The sequence below is a fragment of the Cyprinodon variegatus genome, unplaced genomic scaffold (assembly GCF_000732505.1).
Source record: "Cyprinodon variegatus isolate N-32 unplaced genomic scaffold, C_variegatus-1.0 Scaffold371, whole genome shotgun sequence".
Lineage (NCBI taxonomy): Eukaryota > Metazoa > Chordata > Actinopteri > Cyprinodontiformes > Cyprinodontidae > Cyprinodon > Cyprinodon variegatus.
Genome location: NW_015150824.1, coordinates 424,435 through 437,566, shown reverse-complemented (window position 1 = coordinate 437,566; position 13,132 = coordinate 424,435). Strand labels below are relative to the sequence as shown.

At 38.0% G+C, this 13,132-nt stretch overlaps 2 protein-coding genes across 3 annotated transcripts; one reads left to right on the top strand and one right to left on the bottom strand.

Annotated features, from left to right (window-relative positions):
• Positions 1-47: 47 nt before the first annotated feature.
• Positions 48-9,352, bottom strand: atg13 (autophagy related 13). 2 transcript variants are annotated; one of them, XM_015386538.1, is made up of 18 exons: positions 9,197-9,352; positions 8,216-8,296; positions 7,734-7,814; positions 7,161-7,280; positions 7,015-7,061; positions 6,779-6,919; positions 6,658-6,698; positions 6,486-6,582; positions 6,308-6,415; positions 6,144-6,234; positions 5,912-6,010; positions 5,553-5,621; positions 4,443-4,537; positions 3,976-4,099; positions 3,769-3,843; positions 3,570-3,677; positions 891-1,019; positions 48-813 (listed from the first exon to the last, which is right to left on the bottom strand). In XM_015386538.1, exons 2-18 carry the CDS (start codon positions 8,282-8,284, stop codon positions 736-738), a joined length of 1,572 nt encoding a protein of 523 aa, XP_015242024.1. In that variant the 5' UTR covers positions 8,285-8,296; positions 9,197-9,352; the 3' UTR covers positions 48-735. The 2 variants fall into 2 exon arrangements, with proteins under 2 accessions (XP_015242024.1, XP_015242025.1); XM_015386539.1 differs by lacking the exon at positions 5,912-6,010.
• Positions 9,353-9,546: 194 nt separating this feature from the next.
• On the top strand, positions 9,547-12,963 carry harbi1 (harbinger transposase derived 1). The gene is made up of 7 exons (XM_015386545.1): positions 9,547-9,612; positions 10,678-10,856; positions 10,933-11,135; positions 11,221-11,308; positions 11,423-11,627; positions 11,706-11,881; positions 11,984-12,963. Exons 2-7 carry the CDS (start codon positions 10,692-10,694, stop codon positions 12,182-12,184), a joined length of 1,038 nt encoding a protein of 345 aa, XP_015242031.1. The 5' UTR covers positions 9,547-9,612; positions 10,678-10,691; the 3' UTR covers positions 12,185-12,963.
• The last annotated feature ends 169 nt before the right edge of the window (positions 12,964-13,132 follow it).

Below are 13,132 nucleotides of genomic sequence, written 5' to 3'. Positions count from 1 at the left end.
ACAGTCCCCTGCCAAATGAAAACCAAAATCAAAAAGACACACGGTAAACAGAGCAGCCATGCTTTATTCCGACATCGACAAAATGCTTTAAAGCTTTAAACCAACCTCTGCCTTGAATTTATGTGGATAGCTGGAAATGATTTCTCCTTTTTACATATTTCACACAATATACATCAAAGTGTTGCAGTAGTCATTCATTTATTACAGATGCAACAAGCTGGGATTAGTCAGAGCTTCAGGGCGGTTGTATTTAAAGTGAGGGCCTTCAATTTAGTTTAGCTTCTGCAGTCTAACATGTGGGATGAGCTCAGAGAAACTGCTGCTAATGCATCTGGGACTATCTGGTAAAAATCACAGTGGAAGTCTCCCCAAAACCAGCTGGGAACACAAAACTCTTCAGGAATCTTTCTAGAGGGTTACAAGTTATATATCTGATATACTAGTTTGCAGAAAGGGTGGCGAGATCCATGATGTGGGCTTTACAACCTGCTGAGTCTTGATTGTTTCATTACCAGAGCAGATTTATGCAACATAGATTGCCTCTAGCACACCAGACAGCCAAGTATGTGAGCCAGTGTCTCCAGATATTACAGTATTTACAGTGAAGGTGACTATAAGTGAACTGGTGGGATGTTTTTAGACACAAAAGCTTTTAACTAATTCTCACAACAAAGAGATTTTCCCTCCATTCCTCTGATTAATTCAACTTTTAGTCCAAGTTTTCCTTCATTCATCCTACTGAAGCATGTCCACAAAAGCGTCAAATTCGTCAATGTTTTTCTCATAGACGCGCAGTTTCTCCGGCAGAGAGTCCTGCAAAGGAATAAAATCTTATCAGTTCTCTGAAATAAATGCGAAAGGGGAAAAAGGACATGGGAAGGTATGTTTACCAGGTCGTCAGCCATCGACTGGGAGCTGGTGTGAAGAGAGAGGCTGGCCAGCTGTGGGGGGTTCTGAAACTCTCTGTAGAAGGTGCCCAGATCCATCGGCAACAGGTCGTCTTTAGAGAAAGCTGGACGCTGCACACAGAGATGGTTCATAACAAAAACATGTTCATGGTGAGTCACTTTTCATGATCCATCCTGCAAAAGAAATTCCTCCACCATACCTTTAATTTTCTTATGTAATTTGTCTTTACGAGTTTCTCTACATGTAGATATTATGGAGAATTGATTACTGCAGCTAGTGTCGGTACTGAGGAGTCGCCAAAGGTTATGTAAATACAAAAACAGACACATTTTCTGAATAATTTCATGCAAAAACGAGTTTCCTTACAAGCGCGGTGTTAGTCAAGGAGTTAAATACGACAATATAGTTTTTAAGGATGTAAAAAATGAAAAACTGTCAGCTTTGCCGAAAAAACTGACTGGTCTGATGTTTTGATGCTCTGCTAGAAGCTGAAGGGAGATCTGATTTGTTTTAAGGCATCATTCTGCATCTAGTTGGCTGAAAGTTCAGTTTTCATTAATGCTCCTGAATGCATCACTCAAGCATCCTGAAAATTTACATTTAGATGTTTGGAGGCTCTGCTCCTTCATTTAGATGATATCCTGTTACTGTTCATAGGGATTTGTGCGCATGTTTTTTAATACCAAAACACCAACGCAGAAGAGCTACCTCCTCCAGACTCTGCTGTCCATTTTACACCTTAACCTCTTAATATCCACCTCATTTCTGTGAAATTCATCTATTTTACAAACCCAAATGGAAAAGCAAACAACTTAGGAACTGTAAGCCCAAATTACATGTCTGATATGTTATTTGAAAGCTAACACCTTACAGTTTCTGAATATATACATGAAAATTGGATGAGTAAAACACCCAAGCTGCATCAGTTCAAACATGACTCAAAGATGTTTTTTATTATTATTGAAAATAACTTGTTTTGAACAGCAGTAATAAAGACATGCTAGCTTGTTGTGGCTGCTATGTCATGCTACATTTCTACATGCTGCTATAATTGTTCTTTGGTGCTCGCTATGTCCATAAAAAGAACAAGGTGGTTAAATTGTGGAGAATCAAAGCTTTCCAACGATGTCTAATATGTCATTGGTAAATATTTTACCAGTGTAATTTTTTTACATTCTGAGTTATTATTTGTAAACGCTTTAAAACGGTGGGTTTATAGAGGTTAAGGACAAAGGAAATTCTTTTGAGGACCGGAATGTTCACAGTTTGGACAAAGAAGACAGGTGGTTTGAAAGGGGTGTGAAGGAAGCCATTTATGTTAAAGAAAAAACAACCTTAAATAGAGTAACCCCCATACAGGGGACCAGAACATCTCACCTGTTTAGCCAGGCCAATAATTCCCCCTAACGACCCCCTTTCAGATGCATAGACCAGTATTCGGTATTGCAGGCTAACGAAGAACCCAAATGACTCCCCATTCCTAAGGGGCAGACCTGTTCTTCAATTTGGATGTTTCCTAAGTCTCACTAGAGGTCGGTCCATTCTATAAAGCTTCAAACTTAATGCTATTTCTGACATTTTGAATTGAAAAAGCGTCCTGGATGGGAAGCGAAACGTCTTCAAACTCGGAAACGAAGTCCACTGGATAGTTTAGCTTTTTTGGAATGACTATGACCTGGGTGACCAAGAATCTTCACCAGCATACCGTCTTAACTTAAGCTTCTAGTTGCTTTGAGAGGAGCATTGTTGACAGCGGCATTAAGAGTCGAACATCGCAGGACTTTAAACAAATCAAATTTTAGATTTTACATAAAGAAATCCTCTTTAAATTCATGTGTAATCATTTTTAGGCAAAAAAAAAAGAGCTTATTTGGACCTTTTTCTTTCTTGTTATGGTAAACACAAGAATTTGACTTGTGCATACATGTGGAAGTAGCATTAGCAACATTATTCATGGTTCTTTTACTACCCTTTCCCTCTCTTACACAGTTACACAATTAAGAATCGGCAACACTTATTGCCTGCAGGTGAATCATGATTGTTTGAATAGAGACAGGAGCTTTTAGCTATTGAACGCCCAAGTAGTCAAAATGAAATTAACAGCTCTAAACTTGAATAAATAATACACAAATATTAAATGTAGCAATGGAAGTGTAAAATAACTAAATGCAAGCCAAATTTTCAGCTCATACCGTAATTAAATAGATTTTATAATTATGAAAAGAATGATTTAATCTGACAATTTATTCCATTAATATAAATTTTTGTCGAGGCATGTTTATTTAATTCCAGCTATTTTTTTTGCTGCTATAACCTTCATTAGCTGAAAGCCATGATTGGATGGATCTATATCAAGATGCTATTTTAAGTCACTATGATAACATTTTTAAAACATTTGCAATGATAATTATTATTATTAAGATGTTAATATTGATGATGCTGGGTGGATAAAGCCAACTAGCATCAAGCTAAAAGCCATACTAGTTTTCTTTCTTGGCTTTGACAGTGTCTATATTTAATGTTACCTTTTGAGTTTTATTTTAAGGAACCCGTCTTGACTTCATAACAACAACATATTGTATATTTCCTAACATAATAAAAGTGATTCATTTTTTAATTTTCAACAGCATGGACTGAAAGGAGTGACGTGAGCCACTTACAAAGTCGACCATGACGAAGTCGTCCTGCTGTCCTGAGCAGTCTGAGCCCTGGGAGTGGAGACTGGCCTGCAGGGGGGACTGGCTGGGAGGAGAGTCCGGCGGATTCACCTGAGCGCAAAACCACACGCCACTGATTAGTCAGGCTTTATAGAGAACAAACGCAGTAAGGAACATTTAAAAAGAGAAAACGCAAATTCACCATCGGATCGTTCTCCTCAGAATCCAGACCACGGGGAGCAAATGCAGCAAACGGGAGATCCAAACCACCAGTTATCTACAGAGGAAATACAGACTTTGATCTATATAATAAGCTGATTTAACAGCTTCTCAAAGCAAATGAAAAATAATAGAAGCTGAAAGGTTAAAAAATTTAAATCAAAGATTGAAAGTTTATATCATTAGTTACCTGATTGCTGGGTTTGTTTACAAAAGCCCCGACCTTCCTCGTGAACGCGTTGAGTGACTCCACTGGGTCCGACGGAGAGACGCTCCTCCCCTCGCCGCTCTGCAGCAAGCCCTCCTCATCGCCACTGGTAGAAAACACCAAAAGATGTTTGTTTTTTCCAAGCCATATACTTTCATATGCGGGTGAAAATTCTCAGTCATCAAGGTCATTGTCATTCCAAAAAAGTTAAACAATGCACTGGACTTTATTTCCAAGTTTAAAGACGTTACGCTTTCCCTCCAGGAAGCTTTTTCAATTAAAACATTGAAAAAGTTTGATTTGAAAAAGCTTCCTGGAGGGGAAGCGTAACGTCTTTAAACTTGGAAACAAAGTCCAGTGGATTGTTTAACGTTTTTGGAACAAATACTTTGATGAACGACAAAAAACTGTTCAGCAAATCGACGTGAAGAACGTCGGCAGATAGCTACCTGCTGCTGGGTGTGTTGGGGGCGTTTTCTACAGTCAGATGCACATCTGCTCCAGGAGCCAGAACCATCCCGACTTCTTTCCCCGCATGTAAACCCTGAAAGGGAAGCCGAACACAGGTCCTATAGTTTTAATGATGATGGACTTAACTTCTTCCCCTTCTTTGTAGACGCATCTGAGTAAATAAGGGTTTGTGGTTTTAAGATGATGGCTCTTTATCCCCTCGGCTAAAAATGAGGAAGAAATAGCTAATTTTTAACAATAGATATAATGACAAAGGCATGTTTTAGTATTTTCCCCTCTGAGTACTTGCATTAAATTTTTCTCAAAAAACATTAATCATAACAGAAATAGATATTTTAAAATCTTTTTTTTAAGTGGAAAAAAAGGTTGTTTTATTTAACACAATTTCCCAAAAATATCGCAAACCCAATTATAGATATATAAGTTTGTGTAATGATTGCAACTTTAATAGTTTAAGTCAAAATTGTTTTTTTTATTATTATTTCACAAAATAAAGTGATACATTGTTACAGATATATATTTTTTATCTAAGTGTGAAAATTTTTCCTTTTTATACATTATTTTAAAAAATCATATTAGCAACCAATTAAAAATGTGTTTTTTCTCTTTTTTTTCCTTTCATTTTGAATCCTAAAATTTGAAATGTCAGTGTTGTTTTCCGGCTCTTAACTTTATCATAAACTAATAATAAACTAAATACAGCTAATAAACTTAAGTTTATTAGCTGGACTTGATGTCAATTCTTTAATTCAGAAACTAACTTGACATTTAACAGCTTTTTATTCATATTTTTGACTGGTAAGAAATCCTTTTTGTTTAATGATTTTACAAATCTATCATTAACCGATGGTGGATATCTGTTAAATATACATTTTCTTAAAGATTTAAATATAAATCTTTTTCTTTTTTTTTTTTAAAGGTGATCTAATAAAACTAGTTTTATTGGCTGGATTGAAGTGAAAAATGTCTGTTTGGATTGTTTATATTGTGAGAAAATATAAAAATGCTTAAAAAAAACTAATTTAATCCATCTTTAACATGTCTCGTTATCGGTCTAGTGAACGTTTTACACATCAAAAGTACTTCACCTGGTTGGTGTTGAACTCTGTAGCTCCTCCTGCAGGTGCCGGTTGGTAGGATAACCTAGAGGCATAGAGCTAAAGAGACAAAAAATAGAGCAGGATTTAACAAAGAATTAAAAAACTTTGAGGCTCCTGCAGCTGCTGAAGCGGTATGGAAAGGTGTGGGTCAAGCATCATGAGCTTTTTATGTATCTACAAGTGATAGTGAAGGAAAAAAATAAACAAAAACACAGCAAACTAAACCCACAGGGATGCAAACTTTGCATTAAACTAACTGAGAAAGATGGAGAAGATCCTGATGGACACACAGCGAGGAGCAGAAGAGCAGAGGTTTCTCACGCAAACACACACTGACATAGACTCACATTGTGAGCGACAAGTCCTGGAGCCAATGGGAGCTGAAGACTGTCCAGCGGGAGGGGCTTGGACAGTTTGGAAGGGGATGGACTCAGTGTGCAGACACACTGAATCCGTACAACGCACACAGATAGATTTAGTAAGAAGACGGGAAATGAAACAAAAATAGTTGAGAAGAGAGTGAAATGATAACCAGCAGAATATAAAGGGACAGAGAGGAAGAAGGGTGTGTGTTCTCACCTGGGAGGGAGGGGAGGTGGAGAAGGAGGTGGTGCAGACCTCCTGTGAGTCCTGGACTCCCAACGCTCCTCCGTCGTCGTCATCTGGGGCTCTGAATGCAAACAGAAAGCATCATTCTCCGTCCTTGAAGCTAACGTCACCATTGTGGCTTTCTAAAAACCCACCTGTAGTTGCATGGCTGCCCCATGTTAATGGGGCGCGGATTGCCGCCGGGAGCATCCACGAAGTGATCCACGATGATTCCCATAATGGGAGCCGACCTTTCAAACTGCCTGAAAAGGGAAATCCATCCATGAGCCGCTGCCCTTTATCGAACAGTGAGAGTAACCTGCAATCAATTACCTGCTGGACATGAACGCCAGGTTGGTGCGGTAGGCGCAAGACAGTGTGACCGTGCCGACGGGAGTACCAACAACACCGACACGCACCGTCTGGAAACCTTCATGGAAAGATAGCAGAGCTTTCCAACCATCATAGATTAAATCCTAATCATACAGAGTAGAAATGAAGTTACCTTCTCCTAGTCCGCCCAGCTGGACTTCCCCAAAGTAGATCCTACACAGGAGACAGCCTTTAGATAAACATCTCTATGTCACACGACTCAATTCAATTACTGGCAGAACAGATCAGAGCACCTGTATAATATGACGTAATCGTGGCCCTGCTTTCTGGACAGCTTATAGGCAGGAGTTACCCTGGTGATTGCCAGCAGAGACTTCAGAAGAACCGACAGCCGGTTATAGACGGTGTAAGACACTTTAATGTCCTTATCGCACCTGCAGTGCATAAAGTACAGAAATTAAACATAAAAAAAGCAGCTCAATTGGACCTAAAATACTCAAAAATGGAAAAATCCACCACATGGACTTACTTCTCATTCATCTCCAGGCACCACGTTTCTAATTCCATAGAGTCACCCTGAGCGACAAAGATAAGGGAAGGAAAAGATGAGTGTGGGAACATCGCCCCTCTTTGGTTATGAGCAGCTCTTTAAAAAACAGCGACCCGCCGATCTACCTCTGAGGTCTTCAGGGAGATCTCCACGCACATGGATCGGCCGATGCCAGGAAGCTGACCGGCCAGCGCCTTCTTGGCCTCATGAGTGACCTCTGGGATGTCTTTGATCGCCAAATTAAACTGAGAACAATGTCGAGGAGGAAATAGTCATTTACATCATAAGATCAATAAGTTTAGTGCTGTAACTGAGGATTATTTTGCAAATCAAATCAATCTGGTGATTTATTTTTTTTTTTTGGTTAGTCGTTTAATAACTGGATAGCCAGTAAAGAAGTTAAATATGTTTTTTACAAAATAAAACCAAGTGAAACTAAAACCTTTCCAATTGAGGAGTTCTGGATAGAGCATACTGACAGACGAAAGTTTTTTTTAAATCTTAAAACAAAATGTTTACATATTTTATTACAACTTTGATATAGTTTTACAGTCTCTTCATTCCAGTTAACGAATAATAGATTACTAAATTAGTTGAAGATTATTTTAATAATCAATTGATCCCGATTAATCCAATTGTTTCAGCCCTAAGTAAGTTAGAAATACTAGAAACACTAAAAATTACGATTTAGTTTTTACCCAGTCTGAGCCGGTGGGTGATGAAGAGGAGCGGGTACAGATCTTCTCCCCGAGGCGAGCTTGGACAATCACCTGGACAGTCTGCAGATATAAGAAGTGGATTAGATTAAAGAATGTGAATTTATTAGAAAATAGCGGTAGGAGATTCAAGGTCGTTGGGGATAAGGAAAGAGCTGAGCAGAAATGATAATATTTGGATTTTCCCCTTCCATTTGTGTTCCTCCCTCCACATATGCTCATGAGACAATGGATCCTTTAAGAGGAGGTTGGTAGAGAGGGATGTGGGTGCATCCCTTTAAAATGAGCAGAAAAGATGGCTGAAAGGAGGAGATTAATTGGATGGATTATTTAAAAAACAAAACAAAAACAAATGTGGGAGACTTTAGATACGTCCTTCTGCAGCTTCAGTTTCATCGGGAAAAAAAAATTCATTACTAAGCAACAAAATTACAACAAAGACAAGCTGTACGCAAACCTCTTACCTTTAAGGCAAAAAACTTAATAAACTTGTCCAAGTCTTTCTTATCCTGTGGACTCAGGTCACTGTCCATGTTGTCACAACCCTGCAATCACAAAAACAATTCAACAAATATATATTTAATTATTCTAATAAGTTAATGTCAATACATTTATGTTGGTAAATGTACACATAGTTAAAGGTTTTGTGTAAACAAATGTAAAATATTTAAATATACAAGCAAAGAAAGGCACAGCTTAAGGTTATTTTAGATTATTACCTCTGTACCAGATCTAGTCAAAAAATATGCATTGCTATTAAAGACGTCTAACAAATTCAATATTTTAGATAAAAAAAAACAGGTAAATATGTAAAAAATACATGGATGGATAAAGTTTGTAAAAAAAAAAAAAAAACATTCCTTTTGCAACTAAGCTTTGAAAAAATGTAAAAACAAAACATATTGCAATATTTCCACCATGTGTGCAATATTTAGGTCTTTATTCAAACAAGAATTTAAATCAACAGAATAACTATAGGAGATGCTAAATTATTTTGCTACTAAAATAATGTAAATTCAAACACTGACTTAAAACTGATTTAATTTAGTTTTTTTTATTGAGTTTTTTTTTTTTAATCTTTTTTTAAGTGAGTTTTTAAATTAACGTCATGCAGAATCAATTTGTTGGACATTTGGAATAACAGCATCAGCTGTCTTTAAAACCTTACACAACCACTAGTTCTAGAAAACAAATGAGGCCTCTTTGCTTATTAGAAATGACCAGAATAATTATTTAGGTTATATGTAGAAAAAACAACAACCGCAATAATTTAAAACTCAGAGCGCGTGTTTTAAAAATCAAGGACAAAACTGAGGTTTCCTTAAATAAACACAGATTTTTTTCCTAACAGACCTAACTGCTAAAAAACAGCGTTAGCATGTGGCTAATGCTAGCTGACTGCCTGACTAACGGCTTTAAGGAGCATTCAGAGCAGCAAAACTTACATTAGTTGTTTCGTTAGCGACTGGCGTTCAATTTAATACTCATAAGATTAATTACATGACAGAAAGTATATTTTCCGAAGACATTTATAGGCCTGTTTCGGATATACACAACGTCAGCAGCTGCTGTGCCACTTTTCTGTTTATCTTCTCCATGTCGACGTGTTTACGTAGCAGCAGTCACCGACTCGCATTTTCGTTGCTATCTTTTATAATTTATTTCTTCACCCTAACAATTTAAACAGTGATTGGACTAATCAGGATTGCAGTGACAGCTTTTATGGACTGTTTTTTTATTTTATACATATGTATTTATATGTCCAATGCAAATATTAATTACAGTGTCGAATATGCGGTTCGAAACCGCATGGAATGTTTCATTGCTTTATTTTAGCTGACAGATGCTGGGCTATCTGAAGGTAAAACGCGTTTTTTTTTGTTTTAAAAATAAGTATTTGAAAAACTAAGAGTTTAAATTGAACTAATATATCTTCATGGAGTCAGCAGAGAGTTTTTCGGTGGATGAGCGGAGAATATAAATATATATATATAAACGAAGCTAGCTAGGAACTGGTTAGCATTTGTATTTTTTTGGGTTGTTTGAGTATTTTGTATAAGTTAAAATTGCACATTTTGATTATTATAGTTCTTAGAAAGAAAGCCTATCTTGAAGCAGTTGAGTTAAAGCCAGTGCATTGCTCAAACATTACTAGTGCTTTAACTCCCCTATATGTTGTTACATTGCAAAGAAAAAAAGTCAAATATTTAAATGAATTGTTTTGTTTCGTCTGAAAATATATATAAAAAAAACAATTATATTGGAATTAGATGCCACAGATTTCCAAATAGATTTTAGTCCTAACATCTAACTTTGGAAATTGCTTAGATCTGAACCAAAGGTCCCCAAACATTTTATGCTGTCTACACCTAAATAACAATAATAAACTTGTTATAAAACTGTTGAAAACCTTGATCTCATAAAGATAAATCATATCACTTCATATAGAGAAGTAAATAGGTATATATAATCAGTTTACTAGAAAAGCTTTTAATGATCTAATTTTATTATTTCAAATGTATAACTTTTGAAATAATAATTTGACGAGAATTCGGATTATTTAATTTTGCATTTCATAATTGATTTCGTTTATGAAATAGTGTATTAAATGAATAAATAAATCATTAATTTAATTACCTTTTAGGGATATTTAATGGATGTTCTTTATTCAATTGACATTCATAATTATACAACATGTTTATTATAAGATTTTGTCCCACCATACAACTCAGGAGTCAGATTTATTGTTTTTAATTTTAAAGATTAGTTCTCATTATTCGTATTTGAGTTGTTTGGTGTTGTCCTTCGTATTATATTGCTCGGACTAGATCACAGCCTTGGAATACTTTAGTTTTTTGTGTGATGTAAATTTCTAACACCACCCAAGAGTATTTGTTTCCTATTTCTCTTATTTTCTTATGTGTAGGTTTTACCTCCAGCATGGCCATCCCCATAGCGGTCTTAGACTGTGATCTTCTTCTGCACGGTCGAGGCTGCAAGACTTTGGACCGCTTCGATCTGGACTCTGTTTCAAATGACGTTCTCCTCTCAAATTTTGGCTTTCCGAGGGATTTCATTCTGTATCTGGTGGAATTACTCAGAGAGGTGTGCATCTTTATGCATTGCGATGTTTTAAAGAGAACAATTCTCTGTATTGTGTTTACACCTTGCTGTGTTGCAGACTCTGTCCAGGAGGACCCTGAGGTCCAGAGCCATCAGTCCTGAGGTGCAGGTCTTGGCGGCGTTGGGCTTCTACACATCCGGCTCATTCCAAACATCCATGGGGGATATAATAGGGATAAGCCAGGCCTCCATGTCCAGATGTGTGACTGTTGTCACCAAGGCACTGGTGGAGAAAGCACCACAGTTCATCACTTTCAACAGGTACGGTAGATACAAGCCAAATGCCTTTGGTTCTAAAGCTAAGCTCTTGTATAGAATAACATGGTGATACGTGTCATTCACACAGAGATCCGTCCAACACAGAGTACTCCTTCCAGGAGTTTCAGAGGGTGGCAGGTTTTCCTGGAGTTCTGGGTGTTCTTGATTGCGTTCAGGTTAGCTAACCCTCATGTATAACTCTTTTCAACAGTTGAGCTTTCCCACATTTGATCATGTTTAACAATGTCGCTGACTTATCTCTAACCGTCCTCTCACTCCGTCAACTGCAGGTTGCCATCAAAGCTCCAAACAACGAAGCCTCCTCGTACGTGAACAAGAAGGGCTCCCACTCTGTAGCATGTCAGCTGGTGTGCAACGCCCAGGGGCTCTTACTCAGCGCAGAAACGTGGCCCGGCGGGCTGCAGGACACCGACATCCTGGAGAGATCAGCTCTTTACAAACAGCTGCAGGACAATGAGGAGGGCTGGCTCCTGGGTGAGATGCGCTCTTAGCTTTAGGGAAGCGTTTCACATGAAGAAGTCAGCAGGTAATGTGGATCTGGTTTTTTAAAAGGGGATGGACGTTATCCTTTAAAGAAGTGGTTGATGACTCCCCTTGAGAGCCCAGAAACGGATGCAGAGTTTCGGTATAATCTGGCTCACACAATGACGCATGAGATAGTGGACAGAACTTTCAGGGCCATTCAGACCAGATTCCGATGTTTAGATGGCATCAAAGGACACCTGCAGGTATCTCTTCACTAAAGCAGGCATATTCCTTTTTGGGAAGACTAAACAAAACTGTTTCATATGTTAAAGTATCTGATATCATGTCGTATCTCTTCTGAGCAGTATTCTCCAGAAAGAAGCTCCTCCATCCTTCTAGCCTGTTGTGTTCTCCACAACGCCTCGCTGCATTCCGGGCTGGACGCCTGGACTCTGGAGCGGACGGAGCCTCTGGAGCAGCCCAGCGGACCTGAGCAGAAGCTGGAGGAGCGCGACAGTGAGGCAGAGGAGCTCCGGAAACGGATCATACTCGAGCACTTTAGCTAGAGACATCATAACTCATGACTCCCCTTTCTTCTGTTGTCATCCATCAAGAAAATTAATAAAACTAAAGACATTTACAGTGAAGGATCCCGGCATTAAACACAGGGAGGAATAAACTCCACAGACGACATGTTGCTGATGCAGTTTTTTAATATTTTGCTCATTTCTACGCTACGGACTAAACTACGATAACATAGATTTATATATATATATATATGGAGGAACATGCAGGACACTATACAACAAACCGAGATGACAAAACATCCAAACACATTTCAAACATCCAGAAGCTCATATTTACTCTGGGAAAAGTCAGAAAACTTTCCAAAGGATCAAAGAACGGTTGGAATAATATGGCACTTCCTGGAGATTTGGGACTGTTTAAACTGTGTGTAGCTGCTGCGTCATCTTAAGTTTACTCACAAACCCTTCTTTTCAATTGATGCCCACCCCAAATCCCCTTCATGTTTTCCTTCCCCACAGGACATTCCACAGGTTAAATTCTGGGATTATGACAGTACAAAAACAAAAAACAACCCCCCCCTCCCTATTTACAACAACTTTGCTGGAAGGTGTGATCATTTTATGTACATTTGGTCCCCGACACGTTTGAGAAAAGTGTGGATCTGGCTGCAGTCACGAGACGCATGATGTGTTCAATTCCTGACGACCAATCGGACGCAAGGAAGGAAAAACGTGATTAGTTGCAATGAATTAAATGTTTTTATACAAAAGGTTATGAGATTTTTTTTCGTTCTTGTCAGAGCAGGGTGTATATGAGATAGTGGTGTTGAAATTAAAGTTTTTTATCAAACTAAATCTAGTGGTTCTTTTAATCCTGGAATGCTTCAGTCCTTTGATTGGCTTGGTCAATATGTACACAATTTCTACAAACCATCAATATATGCAACAAACTGCTGCTCCATATTAACTCCTTACTGAAATTGAAGT